We start from the raw sequence: 19,960 nt of genomic DNA, 5'->3' as shown, positions 1-19,960 counted from the left end.
CCCAAACTGGGGGACCCCCTTTGGCCCCCGCCTACCCCACTGAAGCCCCGCCCAACCACAGGCCCCGCCCAGCAGCGCCGAGGCCCCGCCCCACCCCCCGAGTTCCCTCGGCCTCGCTGAGGCTCCGCCCCCGCAGGCCCCGCCCCGCCGCAGTGTTGCCTTAGCAACTTAGAAAGCGACATGGCTGCCGCCGGCCTGGGAGGAGGGTTTTTGATACTGCCGGCGGCAGCCCTGCCCAAGTCACCGTCATTTTCGCTACAGCCAGCTGCTCCCACCCGAGGGAAGCCTAAGAAATGTCTGGTCTATCCTCATCCACCGAAGAGCTCCCGCCTGTCTCGGTCGGTTCTGCGCTGGCTCCAGGGCCTCGATCTCACTTTCTTCCCCAGGAACGTCAACAGGTGCAGGAGCGAGCCGCCTACACTGGCCTGAGCATCCCGGGGACCCACGGACGACCCCCTTGCCCCTCCTGCCCCGTCGCCGCTCAGGGGCCGCCCCACTCAGCTTGCCTGCTCCGCCCAGTCTAGGTTTCCGACCCAGACCTCTGCCGGCTCAGCGCACACCGGCACAAATACACCTGCTGCTCTGGGGAGCGGGTCCACACCACACACGAGGACGCATCCACCCATTTACCCGTTCAGTCAATCATCACAGTTCAGACTTAGGCTAATGTAGAGCGCCTCGGTGTCCACAAAAACATTTCAACAGTCAAGCCTCTTTCTCTAGAGACGCTGGACATCAACTAACACCTGTGGGGATCAGTTTACCCTCCGGACGGCGTCTGTCTCCTTCAGTCAGCCACCCCGAACCTAACAGGCAGTTAATACCTGCTCTGGGAATGCGAACTAACTTCCACAAATAGGAAGACGATCACATTTTTTTGCAGTCAAGGACTCTGGTTTACTAATTTCAATATTTCTTAATAAAGATGTGCCTGAAATTTTCAATATGCCTAGGAATCACCTAGGGATCTTGTTAAAATGCAGATTCAATACAGACTAACAGTATGGGTTCATAAAAAGGACGCCAAAGCCTCTGGTGTGTATCTAACCTTATCAAAACTCTATTCCATAGCAAATCTTCCTCAGAGCACTGATCCAACAAATGTAATTTTTTCTTATTTGCCATCAGTATGGAATATTCATTTAATCGGTGTTAATTGATTATAAAATACTACAACTGTTAAAGTAACTACATTTTATTTCATTTCCTTAATGCTATCTACGTATGGATCAGGGATTTTTCAAATGGTTTCCTGATTGCAGAAATATTCACTATATATTATCCCTGGGACCTTAAATTGTCATCCTTTGAAAATGGAACTTCTTTGAAAGTCAAGTTGGATAACTGGGCACAGTTGGAGCAGGTAAGTTCTCAGTCACTCACACTTTGTTAAGAATTTTGTGTCTTTAAAGGTGTACTCCTGACCTCTTGGATATCTACAATGTGTGGGTGTGGTTGTGCGATGGAGTTCGCTGCTCATCTCTCTGTAATTGAAAAGAATGTTTTTAAAATTTGTCAAGTGTCACTTATGAAACTGAGCATACTCATTTCAAATTGGAATGGAACAGAATAATTGGTTTTCTTCCTGAAGAATAATATTTTTTAATAATTAACATGTTAAACACCAAAAAAATAGTTGAGAGACAAAAGGGGGATTTAAATGAATTCATTGTAATTGGAGATTTGTATAGAACTTCTTATAATGAAAATACTTTCTTTCTACTATTAAAGTTCCTGGCAAGAAAAAAATTTAAATTATCTAAAGAGCTAATCCATGGAACAATTCATTGCAAAGCTGGCGTACCTGAAATCCTGATCCAAGAGGTTTATACCTTGTTAACACATCGAGAGTAAGTCATTCGGAATTTTTCTAGCGATACAGTTTAAGATGAAAATTTTATAATATCAGTCTCGTTACGAAAATGTGGCTTGTCGACAGTTCATTTTTTGTTTCCAGAATTAAAAGCATCCAGGATGACCTCGTGAATTTCACGGACTACAGTTACCAGATGCATTTGCCCCTGGTTCCTCGGTCTACAGCTTCAAAGTCGATTAAAAATAACATCAGATTATCCGAAATGATAAGCAATCCCAACATACTCAGCAATGAACTTAAAGTAGAGTTCCTCTTGCTTTTACAAATGTTGCAAAGAAAACTGAGCAGAAAATTGAATCCAAGTAAGTTTTCCTTGGAAATAGTTGAGTTCTTCCCAACTTAATGAAGCTATACTTGAGTACAGATGAAAGAAAAGCCGGTTGTTGTCTGTCTCATTTCTTCTTTCGCTGTCGCTGGCTTAAAGGGAAAATAGCTACTTTATGCTAGCAGTGGAATGATTTATTATCATTGGAGTGGTTTATGTAATAATTTTTCCTTTTTTTAAAAAGATTTTATTTATTTGACAGAGATCACAAGGAGGCAGAGAGGCAGGCAGAGAGAGAGGGGGAAGCAGGCTCCCTGCTGAGCAGAGATCCCAAGCAGGGCTGATCCCAGGACCCTATTCCAAGACCCTGAGATCATGACCTGAGCCAAAGGCAGAGGCTTTAACCTATTGAGCCACCAGGCCCCTATGTAATAATTTTTCTAATGCAAGCATAGCTTAACCTAGTATATTAATACTTTGAAGAAAAATGCTAGTGAAAGTGTTCACATAAAATTTGTGGGAAATAAGAAGTTCACATAGCGTCTTAAGTTACTAAAGAAGATGGGAATATTTAAGACTTCATCTGGATATAAATACTACAGGAAAAGCCTGACTACCATGATTCACTCTAGATGCTCTTTATCATATGGTCAGTGTTATCCTTTCTGTAGTAGCTTCCAGGCGTAGATTGGGTAAGGTAAGGCAAGGCAGATTGGGGTAACCCTCGGCAACCTTCCAGAGGTATCACTGAAATATTCTCAAAGCATCCAGAGCATTTGCCATCGGAGTCCCAACAGATGGCAAGTAAACTTTCTCTCTCTCTCTCTCTCTCTTTTTCTTTTCTAACACCACTCGTGTCCTGGAAGTCCTGGAATTTTTTTAGTCCTTGATTCCAGCATGTAGTGACTTCATCGTGACCATGGCATCCAAACCATTAGGGAATAAGGTAGCTGTAGTCATTAGGATTCCTCTCTTTTGAACCCCAATTTTCTGAAGAGCCATTTTCTCTCTAGTCCCTGGAAGGAAAGGAGAGCAGTAACTGTCACTTCACCCTAACTGTGAGTTGGGTATATTGCATTTTGTTCTCTGTTACTTTGTTCATCTGCCATTGCCTGTCATTTTTTGTTTCTCTTCCTTGATTTGCTCTCACTTCTGGTTCCACTCATGAATTTGTGAGTAGAGAAAGAATTGAGGTTATTAATCCTGTTGTGGAATTTTATTTTCATATTCTTTTGTATGTCTCTTAAACATTCAAATTTTGCTGTGACTTTTGTCATACATGCATGCATATAATGTGTATGTACAATTTAAAGACGACAATGGTTCAACGTTTCTGTATCCCTCCTTTATGCTCTATGACGTGACATGTTATCGATACCTTCACATTCTGCCGGTGTCCTTCTGACTGGATTCTCCATAGTTCCCTCTGAGAGTGACCACTCTTGTGCCACCTTTGTTTATAATATCCTTGATGTTAAAAAAAAAAAACAAAAAACAATTCATGCACACAATTTTTCTTCTTAATTTCATTCATGTATATTTCTTAATTTAGATTCTATCCATCTTTGTAGTAGGCAGAATGGGATTTCCATTCTTGTTCATGCCCGAGGCCCCGGCACCTGTGAATATGTGGCATAACATGGCAAAAGAGGCTTTGCAGAAGCTGCAGACCTTGAAGTAGGGAGTTAATGCTGGGCTACTCAGTGGGTCCAGTCTAATCACAGGAGCATTTAAAAGCAGAGATCTTTCTCCAAGTGGAATCAAGCAATGAGGCAGAAGAGGAAATAGGAGTGATCTGAAGTGTGAGAGGGCCTCAACCTTCTCTTGTTGCTGGGGCCATTCAGAGACCACAGGAAGGTAGGGGCGTGGCCTCAAAGAGGGAAGAACAACCTTGGGGATAGCCAGCAACCAGATAGCGACTTTGAACCTAGAGATGCAAGGAATCACATTCTGCCAAAAACCCGAATGAGCATGGGAGAGGATTCATCCCCAGGGCTTCCAGAAGGAATGCCGCCCTGCCAACACCTTGATTTCAGCCAGGTGAGACTCTAAAAGAAGCTCTCAGATTTCTATACTCTGAGATAAAAATGGCTGTTGTTTGTAAGTCACCAAATTTATGGAAATTTGTTATGGCAGAAATGAAAAATACAAACTTCATGGTTAATACTGTTGGCATCATGGGGTTATAAAAAAAAATTCTCCTATATTTAAATTTCCTGAAGTTTATTTAGCCCTTCCCTTTTATTTTTTAATTTTCAATTCCAGTAAAGTTAGCATACAGTGTTGTATTCGTTTCAGGTGTACAATATAGTCATTCAACACCTCCACATGTCGCCCAGTGCTCATCATAAGTGCACACCTTCATCCCCATCACCTACTGCACCCATCCCCCCCATCCACCTGCCTCTGGTAACCTTCAGTTTGTTCTCTAGAGTTAACAGTCTGTTTTTTGGTTTGCTGCTCTTTTTTTCCCTTGCTCAATTGTTTTGTTTCTTAAAGTCCACATATGAGGGAAATCATACGGTATTTGTCTTTCTCTGATTTATTTGGCTTAGCATTGTACTCTCTAGCCTCATCCACATTGTTGTAAATGGCAAGATTTCATTCATTTTTACGGTTGAGTAAAATTCCATTATTTACGTACACACACATACTACCTCTTCTTTATTCATTTATCGATGGACACCTGGGCTGCTTCCATAGTTTAGCTAGAGTAAATAATGCTGCAATAAACACAGAAGTATATTAATTTCTTTGAATTAGTGTTTTTGTATTCTTTCTGTAAATACCCAATAGCAGGACTACTGGATTGTTGGGTGGTTCTGTTTTTAAGGAAGCTCCATATTGTTTTCCACGGTGGCTGCATGAGTTTGCATTCCCACCGACAGTGCGTGAGGGTGTCTTTTTCTCCACATGCTCACCAACACTTCTTTCTTGTGTCATTGATTTTAGTGATTCTGACAGGTGTGAAATGGTATCTCATTGTAATTTTGATTTGCATTTCCCTGATAATGAGTGATATTGAGCATCTTTTCGTGTATCTGTTGACCATCTGGATGTCTTCTTTGAAGAAATGTCTGTTTATGTCTTCTGCCTATTTTAAATTGGATTTTTGGGGGGTGTTGAGTTGTATAAGTTCTTTATATTTTTTGGATACTGACCGTTTATCACATACGTCATTTGCAAATATCTTCTCCCATTCCACAGATGGCCTTTTAGTTTTATTGTTTCCTTCACTGTGCAGAAGCTTTTTATTTTGATGTAGTCCCAATAGTTTATTTTGTTTTTATTTCCCTTGCCTCAGGAGACATATCCAGAAAATTGTTGCTATGTTAGCCTTTCACTTTTAAGATTTTTTTCAACTTTATTGAGTTATAATTGACAAATAGAAAGTATATATATTTAAGGTGTACAACTTCATGTTTTGATGTAAATATACTTGTATAATCACTGCAATCAAACATATCCATCGTCTCACATGATTGTCATTTTCTTTGTTTCCTTCTTTTTTCTTTTTTTCTTTTTTTCTTTGTTTGCTTGGTATGGTGAGTATGCTTAGGATCAACACTCTTAGGAAATTTCAAGTACACAATACACTATTAACTGTAGTCACCATGCTGTATATTAGACCTGCAGAATTTATCCATCTTGCATACCTTTGACCAGCATCTCCCCAGGTCCCCTTCCCCCCAATCCCTGGACATTACCATTCTACTCTCTGCTCCTATGACTCTATTTTTGAGTCCACCTAGAAGTGAAATCATGCAGTATTTGTTTTTCCATGTCTGGCTTATTTCATTTAGCATAAAGGCTGATTAATATTCCATTTTGTGTGTGTGTGTGTGTGTGTGTGTGTGTACACATTCATACCGCATTTTCTTTATACATTCATTTATACATTTTCTTTATACATTTTGGACATTTCCCTATCTTTGGCTACTATGAATAATGTTGCAATGAACATGGTACAGATACCTCTCTGAAATACTGATTTCATTTCCTTTGGATATATACCCAGAAATGGTATTGTTGGATCATACAGTATTTCTATTTTTAATTTTGGGTCTTTACACTATTTTCCATAATGGCTGTACAAATTTACATTCTGCCAACAGAATGTAAATTTTCTTTGTTTCCACATTCTCTTTTCTTCCACATTCTCACCAACACTTTTTATATTTTGTCTTTTTTGATAATAGTGATTCTAACAGGTGTATGATGATATATTACTGTGGTTTTGATTGCATTTCCCTGATTACTGATCATGACTAGTGATGTTGAGTACCTCTTTAAATATCTGTTGGCCATTTGTATATCTTGTTTTTTAAAAGACTTTATTTTTAAAAAATATTTTATTTATTTGACAGACAGAGATCACAGGTAGGGCAGAAGCAGGCAGAGTGGGGGTGGAGGGGGGAAGCAGGGTCCCTGCTAAGCAGAGAGCCGGATGCGGGGCTTGATCCCAGGACCCTGGGATCATGACCTGAGCTGAAGGTAGAAACTTTAACCCACTGAGCCACCCAGGTGCCCCAAAAGACTGTATTTTTAAGTACGATCTACACTCAACATGGGGCTCAAACTCATAACCGCAAGATTGGGAGTCACACACTCCACTAACCAAGATAGGCAGTGCTCCTGTATTCCTTATTTTGAGAAATGTCTGCTCAGGTCCTTTACCCAGTTTTTAGTTGGGTTATTTGTTTTGTCCGCTATTGAATTGTATGAGTCCTTATATGTTTTGGATATTACATTTTACATAGTTAAACATTATAAATTATAAAACATTGGTGAAGGAAATAAAAGAAGACAGATAAATGGAAAGACATCCCATGTTCATGGATTAGAAGAATTAATATTGTTAAAATGTCTATACTACCCAATCGATCTATAGATTCAAAGCAAGCTTGCAAAATTTCAATGGTAGTCTTTACAGAAATAGAAAAAACAATCCTGAATTCCTATGGAAACAAAAAAGAACCCAAAAAGCCAAAAGCAATTTTGAGAAAGAAGAACAAAGCTGGAGGCATCACACTTCCTGATTTCACACTGTAATACAAAGCTATAGTAATTAAAATAGTAAGATACTGGCGTAAAAACATATAGACCAATGAAACAAAATGGCAAGTCCAGAAATACATCCATGCATTTACAGACACTTGATCTTCAATAAGGATGCCAAGAACACACAATGGGGAAAAGATAATCTCAACAAATCATGCTGAGAAAATTGGAAATGCATTTGTAGGAAGAATGAGATTGGACCCTTACCTCACACCCCAGCATAAGACCAGAACAGGTCTTAAACATAAGACCCAAAGCCATAAAACAACTAGAAGAGTACACAGGAAAAAACTTTCTTGACACTGGCATTGGCAATGATTTTTTGGAGATGACATCTGAAGCACAAGAAACAAAAGCAAAACAAATTGGGATTCTATCAAAAAGGCTTCCACATAAAAAAGAAAACAAGAGTGAAAAAGGAACCTATAAAATGGAAAAAAAAATGTTTGCAAAGCATAGATCTGGTAAGGGGTTAGTCTCTTAAGATCTGAATTTGTCTGCAAATGAAATGGAGAACAAGTTCTATTGCAGACCATCTCTTGAACAATCTTGTTCTTTTCTCACTGGTTCGTAACACCCTCATGTCTCAAATGTTTCCAGTTTCTTTATATATATGGGCCTGTTTCCAGGCACTTGCTGGTCTTGTCTACCCCTGTGCGACTGCAACACCACACTGTCTTAGTTACTATTGCTTGACAGTAAGTGCTGACACTTGCTAAAGCAAGTCTTGCAATTCATCTTTGAAGTATCCTGTTGCATGGATCTTTGTTATTTCATTGACTGTGACTTTAAATGTTATGAATTCAGTAGAACTGCCGACTGTTACATTTGCATTCACATCTATCATATTATTTCATGGTCTTTGCTTTCTTTTTCTGTTTCTTGTTTTTGTCTCACCTATCTTTTCTTTCAGATTAAATTTTTTTAAAAGACTCCCCCCACACCTGATCCTACTACTTTGGAAAATTTTAAATTTCTACTCTTTTTAGTGCCACCCTAAACATTTTAACATGTAAATTTATCCTAATCTGAAATTAATATCTTTACTTTCTCTAACTATAAGGACCCTAAAACACTATGACACCGATGACTCCTGGCCAGCCCCCTACCACTCTTCAGCATTTTATTTGTCAAGTTATTTTTTTAATACCACAAAACAGATACAATTATTCTTTATACCTAACATTTGCTTACCTTTAGTCGATCTCACCATTTTTGCTTCTCATTGGCTCTAGTTGGGATTTCTAGAACAAAACACAACCCTCTTTGTGCAAAGCTAACCTTTATCTCTCTTGTCTTTCTTCGACCAATTTCCCTTTACCTATGGGCCACTTCAACCCTTCAGATTCTTGAACAATATTCTATTCTCACCAGTCTTGATTTTTGAGACTCCTGATTTTAAGCTCAAAGTAATTAACTATGATAATTATAGGTCTGAGAATGTTACTGACCAGAGCTGTATAGAGCACCAACAGGGTCTGACTGATAAGTAGAAATTACCTTAGACTCTTCTTCAAGCCTCAGTGAAGGTTGGGGGCTACAGAGGAGGGGTAAGTGATCTTTAGAAGCACAGGGAAATTAATGTCCAAGTGTGATAGTTTATAGATTTAATGAGAAATGTAGGAAACATAGAAGTAATTTTAAGTCACTCTTTTTATAGTATAAACAGTTTTGAAAAATGAAATAAATCCTGTATGATTTTGAAATATATGAAATATAAATGAAATATAAAAACATGCATGAAATATAAAAATATCATCTCACCTGTTATGACAGAAGTCAATACAGTGTTCTCTTTTTAGGGTGCTGTATGGGAGGGATAAGCAGAGGATTTGTACTAATAATACACCCCAGGTGTATTCATTCCAAAAATTTGATAGACTGCAAACACATGATTTGACCACTTTTCTGTATACATATTATTATTAAAAAAAACTTATTAAGAAACCAATAGGAGGGGCACCTGGGTGGCTCAGTGGGTTAAAGCCTCTGCCTTCAGCTCGGGTCATGATCTCAGGGTCCTGGGATCGAGCCCCACATCGGGCTCTCTGCTCAGCGGGGAGCCTGCTTCCCCCTCTCTCTCTGCCTGCTTCTCTGACTCCTTGTGATCTCTGTCTCTGTCAAATAAATAAATAAAATCTTAAAAAAAAAAAAAGAAACCAATAGGAACACAAATATATTGTCTTTAAAGCAACCATTTTGTGGCTCAGAGGTGTGGACAATGTGGGGAAAGGTCTAATAACCTCCCTTTCCACACCACTCTTAAGACGATGATTAAAGAGGCGTCTAAAGAATTTGCCCAATTTGTAAACTGTGGCGTCTTATTTTGGCCATGGCCATAGTGAATTTCTAACCAAGAGTTTCTGTACTCATATTTTCTAGAATGGTTTGAGGTCAAACCAACAGTGGGAGAACGTACTCTCAGTCGTCTTCCTCCCCAAGTGTCTGGGTGCAAGCACAAGGCCATGATTTCGAGGGACGGCGTTGCTCCTGTTTTAGGTGAGTTGTTATTTTTAACTTGTTACCAGTTAAATGACTGTTTCTACTTTGTTCCTTTACATTTCAAAAAGTAGTTAAAACGTTGGTCTAGGCCGTCAGTCTACCACTGTGCGTAGGGTTGCTAGGCTGCTATTCTTTTGACAGATGGGAGGGTCCCGGGTTCTGCTAAGCACCATCATTTCTGCTATGATTTCTCAGAGGCAGGTGAGTCTGGAACAGGCAGGGCTCATCGGCAGAGCTCAAAGCTCAGTTCTCTAGCAGGGGTGACAGATCGTCTCAAGGCAGCAAAGGACACACGCATGCCTTAATTTCCCCAGCGGTTGTATCATGAGAAGCCACTTGTTTAAACCCCGGTAGTTCAGAAAGCATTGATAGCATGGCAAACCACAGCCCACAGGCCCAAGTCAGTATCCTGTCTGTTTTTACACAGCCTGCAAGTTAAGGATGGCTTTCACATTCTTCTGTGGCTGAAAAAAATATATCAAAAGAAAAGTGATATTTCCTGACACAAGATCATTATATAAAATTCAAATTTCCACGTCCATAAATAACGTTGTATTGGAAGCTGGCCACGCCTGTTCTTTATGCCTTGTCTGCGGCACATTTCGCCCAACAGCAGAGCCCAGTCACAGCCCAGTCACGGCCCGGCGTTGCCCACAAAGAAGTTTCTAGACTTAGCGAATACAGACAGACAGAACCAATACAACTAATAATTCTGGGGACATGTTGAGGACATATATTTATTAAAAATTATTCAGTTTATCTGAAATTCAGATTTAACTGAGGGTCCATCTTTTATCTGACAAACCTACCACGAAGCCTGAAATATTGGCTGTCAGGCCTTTGATGGAAGATATTTGGGGACATCTGCTACAGGGGATGCTTTCTACCATGCTAAGGGATTTCATGGGAGAAAAAAAAGGTCTTTATTTACATAAGGTCTGGAAAAGCAATGTCAACAGATTCCTTCCTTTCAACTTAGGATTTCACAGAGCCTTTTATATGCTAATGTGCATTGTAAATATTAAAGAGCAGAGGTACCAATCGAGTGTTTTCCAAGCTCTATTTGATCACATGTCACTCTCTAGCTAACGGCCTGCTAGAGCTACCATTTCTCGGGGCGCACTTAACATCTAGACATTAGGCCAGGCCGTGAAAACCTCCAACTCCTCACAAGCCTGAGGCATGGAACTCAGCACTACAGAACCCAACAGAGTGAGTTAATGATGTTTCTATGAAAAAAAAAAATGTATCCATAGTTTCACCCTCAGATTCTGGGCCCACAGCCTCTCCTTCACCCTGTCTCAACCTCCTGCCCATAGGGAGGCCTGCAGTGGAAGCCCCGGCAGGCTGAGGCCCAGTTGGTGTGGGTTGAGGGGGTAGCCTGCACAGGGCGCTTTGGGTTCACTTGCTCGTGAACCCCTCCAGCTGCTTGGACCTGACTGGGGCCGGGGAAGCATAGGACCACTTGCTTTGGGACCTGCAGAGAAACGGCAGAAGGACAGAGTTGCAGCAGGGCTTCCTTCCAGTGTGAGAAACAGATGCAAAGGGTCCGTATTTGAGAAAATGATGCCTCCCAGGACTTGAATTGCTAAAGAGCATTCCTCATTTCTGTTTTCTTTTCAGAAAAACTTAAAGGTCACATACGACTTTTTGGAAAAATAATGCTATCATTATTTCAGATCAGAACTCCCTAGTAGAGTGGATTCCTGCTTTTACAATTTGAATCATGTATGAGCCGCTATGAATAACTTCTCCCCCATTTTATCCTCTCAGTGCTCTCTTTTTCTTCACTTCGGTGGTCTTTTTCTATCCTTTTAAAAGCGGATGATGGGTCTATGGGGGTTTTCAGGGCAGATCAGGATGAGAAGAAACAGGCTTTTGTCTTTTTACGTCTCTCAGTCCTATTCCAGATACCTGGATTCTCTTAATCTAGGCAGAATGGAAAGTAATGAGCAAATCGAACAGACTTTGGTAATTATACGGATGAGAGCTGTTTTGCTCAATTTTATTTTCTTCCCAAATTCGTTCAAGGGATTCCATTTCAGTTGTTTCTTTTTTAAATTTAACTTCAATTAGCCAGCATATAGTACATCGTTCGTTTTTGGTGTGGTGTTCAGTGATTCACTAGTTGTGTATAACACCCAGTTCTCCTCACATCACGTGCCCCCCTTCATGCCCATCATTCCCCTCTCCTGTGGGTTACCCCATCTCCCCACTCTCCTCCTTTTTCAGTTGTTTCTCATAAAAGAGTAGAGTGGTAAGCTCAGGTCAGCTCACAGAATTTGAAAGTCAGTGGAAGGAGAAGCAGAACTAGACCACAGGAACTGGGCCCCAGTTTACCATCTAAGATTGACACTGAAACCACAGGCCATTCATCTGAAAAGCTTCTACTGATCTGAGAGGTGGTGAAAATTGCTAGATTGGTCATTACTTTTTTGTTTTGTTTTGTTTTCTTTAACACTTAAATTCTTCCATTTGTTTTCCTAAACCTCACATCTAGCAAATATGAGACCAGCGGGGGGTTGGGGGGAGCGGATTTCTTAGGCGTCACTGGCTCCTCTCGTTCAAACTGAGTCTGGGCAGCTTGGAGGCTTCAGTGCCGAGTTCCAGAAACTCAACGATGAACTCTGTGTGTCTGCCAAACCTCGGCACTGTGAAAATCATGGCGCAGTTGCCTCAGCTGCTTTCAGAAGCAACGTCCAAAAATCACTGAGGCATATTTGGTGTCAGATACACCCAAATCAGCCCTGGCTATTTTAGGCGTGGCTAATGACTTTTGGAAGTGGGTGACATTCAGATTTTTTACTTACGGCTACTCTCACGCATGCTTTAAATATTCTGTTCACCAGGCATTTGGACGAACCTGCGCTCAGCCTGCTGCCCAGCACTCTGCATGTTTCGCGTGTTAGAAACACTGATCATTGTGCAAATATCTAATAACCACAAACTGATTTTAATGTTGTTTATTTAAATATTCCAGGAAATACAGGTGTTGGTGGCAATCCACTTAAGAAACGTGTGTGAAGCAAGCTGGAAGATGTTCTTTTGAATCTGCCAGGAAATCTATCAGAAACGAGGAAAAATAAGCTTGAAAAGTACCCATCTAATGGCTTTGAAGAAGCGATGCCACCATCTCCTGCCACATTAAGGGGACAGAATTACCTAGTCTTGGATATATTAGTAAATTAAAGTGGTGTCTCATCCATAATCGGGCTGAAGAACATGCTTTTTCAATTCAACAACCATTTATTAAACACCCGTGCGGTTACTGTTAAAAATACAAAATCAAATAACACAGAATGAGCAAGAATAATTTTAAAGGTACAGTTTAACATAATTCACCATGACAAGTAAAAGTTATTTCTCATAAATCCTGTAGGAATGGTGAGTCTACTTTGCAATACATTTTCCTCATTAGAAATGAAAAGAGCTACTACTTTGCCTGATATATATTCACACATCACATGCATTTATAAACAAATTTATTCTGAATGATTATTATTATACACTGGCCCACAGAGAACCTTGTTTACCCCCATAAATAGCCTGGCTTGAAACATTTTTTAAAAATAGGTGTCCCTTTTGATAGTGAGTGGTGGGAAAGGAAAATTGTGCTTCACTTGGAATTTGGTTCTGGTGTTTAGCAAATCATTCAGGTCAATTAAACATTTCCTACTGGTTGCTTCCACTCCTCATAATTTCAGTAGAAGGAAACCAAAGCGAGCTGATATCTTGAAAGAATAATGATATTTCTTACCTTCTTATAATTTCATATTCACAGGCAGACATTTTTCTTCAATGGGAATTATTCATACCTTTATGCTATCTCATTAACAGTTTCATTTGCGACTTCCAACAGGAGTATTTCGAATGCGGAATCCCATGACGTGCCTGTCAATTTCCAGCTAAACTCTTGTCAGTGGTTCTGCATTTTTGAAGGCTTGGCTTTATTAGAATTTCTATCTCCAGAGACTTCCCAGTTTAATTTCACATTTTGGGGCAGGTAATATTTAGTAAAAGAAAGTAAAGAGAGCCCCGATGAAATAGGATTACTTCTTGGGAGTGTGTTTAGAATCCAGTTTTATCTGAGGTAAAGGGTATAGTTTAAATGCATATCTTACCAGCTATAGGTTATTTATCTGTGAACCTTGCGTTCTAATGGGACAAATCTAAAGTAGAAGATTATGAGAATAACTTTCAACCCATAAAATATAGTTCCTTAGAAAAGGGTTATAGGAACAAGTCTTCTGAACCTTGGCAGGGGAAAAGATCCAGAGAGAAGGATTAGATTTGGATAAACAGTCATTTTAAAAGTTTCTTTTTTCTTCTCTTGACCGTATGTTCAATCTCCTGAAAAAGCTAATCACTCATGGCCTAACTATGGTAAGTTCCCAGGACTCCTGCGGGGCCTTTGGAGAGCTGTGGAAAAGATGAGCTTGTCTTACAAGTTTCACTTCAGAGTGCGTAAGAACATGAAGGTAGCAGGCATAGGCAAAGCGGCAGCTTCAAGAGCTTCCTGAAGAGGAGTTGTATTGAGAGGCCAACACTACAGGCGGATCTGAGGAAGGCCATTTGCTTCACCAGCGATCTGTGGCAGAAGGAAGCAAGGAGCTTTTCTAGGAGCTAGAGCGCCTCCTCTAGGAGAGTTTCCAATCCACAGAACACTTATCACGAACGGAAGGCTCTGGATACGCTGTTAGTATTCATTAGTTTAGGGTTTATTGTAGTCAGTTTTTCCTGGGGAATCCTCCTCCTGACAGTCCAAAGTGATTTTTCTAGGTTTCCAAGTAAGGTAGTCACTTGGTAGCTCAAGCCCTTCACATCTCTGATGACTCAGACCCAGCCTTTATGGAGAAACAGTGTTCTCTCGGTGGTGGTTTGGAGGACAATACTGATGCTCATCTTAGCAGTTAACTGTCATGTCTGGTTTTAATGTGGTATTTATTGAAATTCAGGGGACCTGAAATACATTCATACCTATATACATAAAAATCTAGATAACTACAGGCCACATTAAGCACAGTCCTATGGTATTTAAATTTAGCATAAAAGTACTTTCATCAGTTACTTTAGGAATAAATGTTTCAAAGATATGGCACAATAAAAACTTAGTAAGAGTTGACAATGAAGATATCTTCTGTATTACTGCTACACTAAATAAGAAACCCTAAGTTTTATAAACAATTGGTGAGGCTTTACTATATTCAGAATGCCTCTTGACTTTAGACTGAAAAAGTGTCAATCTTCCTATTATAAGGACAACAAAATAAAAGTCATTGCTTTACTGTGATGATGTTCCTGAACACCTCTGGATGATTTCATGGAAATATAGACAATAAATATATATAAATTTTGATTGACATGAAAATAATATTTTCACAAGATATAACTCATTTTGATGTCGCAACTGTGTTAACCATCTGGTAATTTTTATAGGCAAAATATTTTTCCAATGCTATTAAAACCATTGTCTAATGAGACTTCTTTCATAAAAGCATAATTAAACTTGGAAAATAATTTGTACACATCAGTAATATAGACATTTTCTTAGTAGTAAAATAAGTTCATATTATTTGGGTTTCATACATATGAAATTTAACAATAGAAAACCTACAAATTTAAAAAATTGCTTTGTTTTTCATATTAAGGCACAAGAGATGCAAACTGACATGGTCAAATGACACAGTTCTATGAGGAATTCATAGTTATAACTGGTAATAAGGTATAGAACACTGTAGAAGTCAGAATAACAGATTTGTACTTGAATCAATCCAATTTAGATTTTAGACACAAATTGGGTTACTCCTCTATTGTCTTCATGTGCTAAAGAGTTATATGAATTTTTCATAGTTTATACATAAAATATTTTCCTGCATTCATTTAAAATGAAGAAGGAAACAATCATTTATATATGTATAACTTACAGTCAGTGGATCTTTTAAAGCAGTTAAAGCACAAAATATAGGCTTCTTAATCTATTTTAAAACAAAAATAAGGAGAATTATAGTAGGAGTTCAACTGCTATATACGAATGAAAAGATTTTACTACATACATGCTAATGAAAAATCCGCCTCATCTAAAAAATTTTGAGTTATGCCTATCACTAAGGATTAAAAAAGTTTCATACTTTTGATGCACTGCATACATTCTCTTCTATATGTTCATTAAATTTTTTTTATAAAATAGAATTTAGGCCCGTAACATCTTTTTGACAGTTAGAGCTGGTCAATGCAATAGATATATACATAATACATATTATTTACTGTTTTAAGAATCTTGTTAAAGAAAATTTTAAAATTATTTTAAGTGCAACAAGTTTAAAGATAATAAAAACCACAATTATTCTAATTATAGGAACTCACTCTGTAGTAAGACAAAAACATCTATATTATAAATTCTGTAAAACAATCTGAGTATCAAAGTACCGTTCTTCCCAGTAATGCATTAATTTCATAGACCTCTGAGTGAGAATTCTAGTGCAACTGAAATACTTGCAGTCATTTCTCAGGCTTTTTTTTTTTTTTTAGTAGTTTTGCTCTTTTAATATTTAAAAAAAACTTGAGTTTATAATATACCCCAAATTTCAACTAATATGTACTTACAGAAATTTCTTTGAAGCTAATTTTTTCAAATAAATTATGTTATAGAGTTAATATAAATCAATTAGAAATTACTGTAAATATTAAATGGTAATAAAAACTATTATCACATACCTGTAAATTCTCATACAGATTTAACTGCATTTGTGTTTTTTACTCCTCAATTTTTGTTATGCTTATAGAACCTATTCCTTTATAACTGGACATTTACTTTCAGTTCAAAAGACTTGGTAATGCTTTCTTTAAAAAATAATAAAACTCGGAAGTATTTTGACTGTGTATCCATTTATTGATACATATCAAACTCATTACTGGAAACTTATTAAATATGAACTGAAACGACTGGTTTACTATATATTTTACAGAGGACAGTATGGGTGTTGGTTAACTTGAAGATCTGTCATACATACCTTACATTTTGATATGTCAAAACAGTCATTCCAATATTCAGTAAGTGCTTATTCTATGTCAAGCACTATTGTGGGTGTTACATTATTTAATATGTTTCAATGTTTTCAACAATATAATATTTTGGTAATTTTATGAAACTTTGGTAACTTTATGAAACTTATATATGCTCTTTTATATACTTCAGCCTTTTATAATTTAAATATTATCTTTCTCCCTAATATGGCTATTCTATTTTATAAAGGACACATCTATTTTTCCGTGAAATCATATAAATATTTTATTATTTGAAGTTAATTTATAAAGTCAACTCTTATTCCCCACCATCCCCGCTCCCCTCAACCTTTGGCTCTTGGACAACAAAGGCTAAAGTAATACTAACCCACAAAAGGACTTTAAAAAAAAAAAAAAAACAAGGAGAAAAACTTTCTGTCAAAATGGGTTGAGTCGTATTCCAGTCCCTAATGGTGAGAATGGGTTCACCTTTGCCCACATCAAAGCGTCATTCAGTGAGATAGTGGATTTCCCATCTTCAAGGAAATATACAGGGCCCTGTACACAGAGTCGAGGAAAGAAAAGATGGGATTATAAATTTGCAATGTGCTTATAAATTTCCAGAAACAGAATCCCTTAAAAAGAAAAAGCACTGGCAGTATTCAGACAATGCTAATAGAAAATTTTTAAAATACGAGAAAAGTCAGATTTTTTTAACTACTCCAAAATATAAAAAAATTTTAAATATCTTAATATTATGCCCGGATGTCTTTCAAAATAGAATTTGGTTTTATAATCAGAATTCTCTGAATACAGTAGTGCTACCTATGACAAAGGTATTGCTAATCCATTAACTAACACAAAGTTAACTCAGCGGGGAGCCTGCTTCCCCCTCTCTCTCTGCCTGCTTCTCTGACTCCTTGTGATCTCTGTCTCTGTCAAATAAATAAATAAAATCTTAAAAAAAAAAAAAGAAACCAATAGGAACACAAATATATTGTCTTTAAAGCAACCATTTTGTGGCTCAGAGGTGTGGACAATGTGGGGAAAGGTCTAATAACCTCCCTTTCCACACCACTCTTAAGACGATGATTAAAGAGGCGTCTAAAGAATTTGCCCAATTTGTAAACTGTGGCGTCTTATTTTGGCCATGGCCATAGTGAATTTCTAACCAAGAGTTTCTGTACTCATATTTTCTAGAATGGTTTGAGGTCAAACCAACAGTGGGAGAACGTACTCTCAGTCGTCTTCCTCCCCAAGTGTCTGGGTGCAAGCACAAGGCCATGATTTCGAGGGACGGCGTTGCTCCTGTTTTAGGTGAGTTGTTATTTTTAACTTGTTACCAGTTAAATGACTGTTTCTACTTTGTTCCTTTACATTTCAAAAAGTAGTTAAAACGTTGGTCTAGGCCGTCAGTCTACCACTGTGCGTAGGGTTGCTAGGCTGCTATTCTTTTGACAGATGGGAGGGTCCCGGGTTCTGCTAAGCACCATCATTTCTGCTATGATTTCTCAGAGGCAGGTGAGTCTGGAACAGGCAGGGCTCATCGGCAGAGCTCAAAGCTCAGTTCTCTAGCAGGGGTGACAGATCGTCTCAAGGCAGCAAAGGACACACGCATGCCTTAATTTCCCCAGCGGTTGTATCATGAGAAGCCACTTGTTTAAACCCCGGTAGTTCAGAAAGCATTGATAGCATGGCAAACCACAGCCCACAGGCCCAAGTCAGTATCCTGTCTGTTTTTACACAGCCTGCAAGTTAAGGATGGCTTTCACATTCTTCTGTGGCTGAAAAAAATATATCAAAAGAAAAGTGATATTTCCTGACACAAGATCATTATATAAAATTCAAATTTCCACGTCCATAAATAACGTTGTATTGGAAGCTGGCCACGCCTGTTCTTTATGCCTTGTCTGCGGCACATTTCGCCCAACAGCAGAGCCCAGTCACAGCCCAGTCACGGCCCGGCGTTGCCCACAAAGAAGTTTCTAGACTTAGCGAATACAGACAGACAGAACCAATACAACTAATAATTCTGGGGACATGTTGAGGACATATATTTATTAAAAATTATTCAGTTTATCTGAAATTCAGATTTAACTGAGGGTCCATCTTTTATCTGACAAACCTACCACGAAGCCTGAAATATTGGCTGTCAGGCCTTTGATGGAAGATATTTGGGGACATCTGCTACAGGGGATGCTTTCTACCATGCTAAGGGATTTCATGGGAGAAAAAAAAGGTCTTTATTTACATAAGGTCTGGAAAAGCAATGTCAACAGATTCCTTCCTTTCAACTTAGGATTTCACAGAGCCTTTTATATGCTAATGTGCATTGTAAATATTAAAGAGCAGAGGTACCAATCGAGTGTTTTCCAAGCTCTATTTGATCACATGTCACTCTCTAGCTAACGGCCTGCTAGAGCTACCATTTCTCGGGGCGCACTTAACATCTAGACATTAGGCCAGGCCGTGAAAACCTCCAACTCCTCACAAGCCTGAGGCATGGAACTCAGCACTACAGAACCCAACAGAGTGAGTTAATGATGTTTCTATGAAAAAAAAAAATGTATCCATAGTTTCACCCTCAGATTCTGGGCCCACAGCCTCTCCTTCACCCTGTCTCAACCTCCTGCCCATAGGGAGGCCTGCAGTGGAAGCCCCGGCAGGCTGAGGCCCAGTTGGTGTGGGTTGAGGGGGTAGCCTGCACAGGGCGCTTTGGGTTCACTTGCTCGTGAACCCCTCCAGCTGCTTGGACCTGACTGGGGCCGGGGAAGCATAGGACCACTTGCTTTGGGACCTGCAGAGAAACGGCAGAAGGACAGAGTTGCAGCAGGGCTTCCTTCCAGTGTGAGAAACAGATGCAAAGGGTCCGTATTTGAGAAAATGATGCCTCCCAGGACTTGAATTGCTAAAGAGCATTCCTCATTTCTGTTTTCTTTTCAGAAAAACTTAAAGGTCACATACGACTTTTTGGAAAAATAATGCTATCATTATTTCAGATCAGAACTCCCTAGTAGAGTGGATTCCTGCTTTTACAATTTGAATCATGTATGAGCCGCTATGAATAACTTCTCCCCCATTTTATCCTCTCAGTGCTCTCTTTTTCTTCACTTCGGTGGTCTTTTTCTATCCTTTTAAAAGCGGATGATGGGTCTATGGGGGTTTTCAGGGCAGATCAGGATGAGAAGAAACAGGCTTTTGTCTTTTTACGTCTCTCAGTCCTATTCCAGATACCTGGATTCTCTTAATCTAGG

General features: G+C 39.0%; 1 protein-coding gene across 1 annotated transcript; it reads left to right on the top strand.

Moving 5' to 3' along the window:
* Window positions 1-180: 180 nt before the first annotated feature.
* LOC111144646 (spermatogenesis associated 4) lies at window positions 181-12,790 on the top strand. Its single transcript, XM_022499044.1, is given in 7 exon segments — window positions 181-398; window positions 1,234-1,363; window positions 1,732-1,850; window positions 1,958-2,178; window positions 9,585-9,701; window positions 12,685-12,717; window positions 12,720-12,790. Coding segments are annotated over 7 exon segments (909 nt in total).
* The last annotated feature ends 7,170 nt before the right edge of the window (window positions 12,791-19,960 follow it).

This window comes from Enhydra lutris, unplaced genomic scaffold (assembly GCF_002288905.1).
Source record: "Enhydra lutris kenyoni isolate GAN:26980312 unplaced genomic scaffold, ASM228890v2 scaffoldscaffold11, whole genome shotgun sequence".
Taxonomy (NCBI): domain Eukaryota; kingdom Metazoa; phylum Chordata; class Mammalia; order Carnivora; family Mustelidae; genus Enhydra; species Enhydra lutris.
The sequence above is the reverse complement of the archived record's forward strand: the minus strand, read 5'-3'. Positions and strand labels throughout refer to the sequence as shown.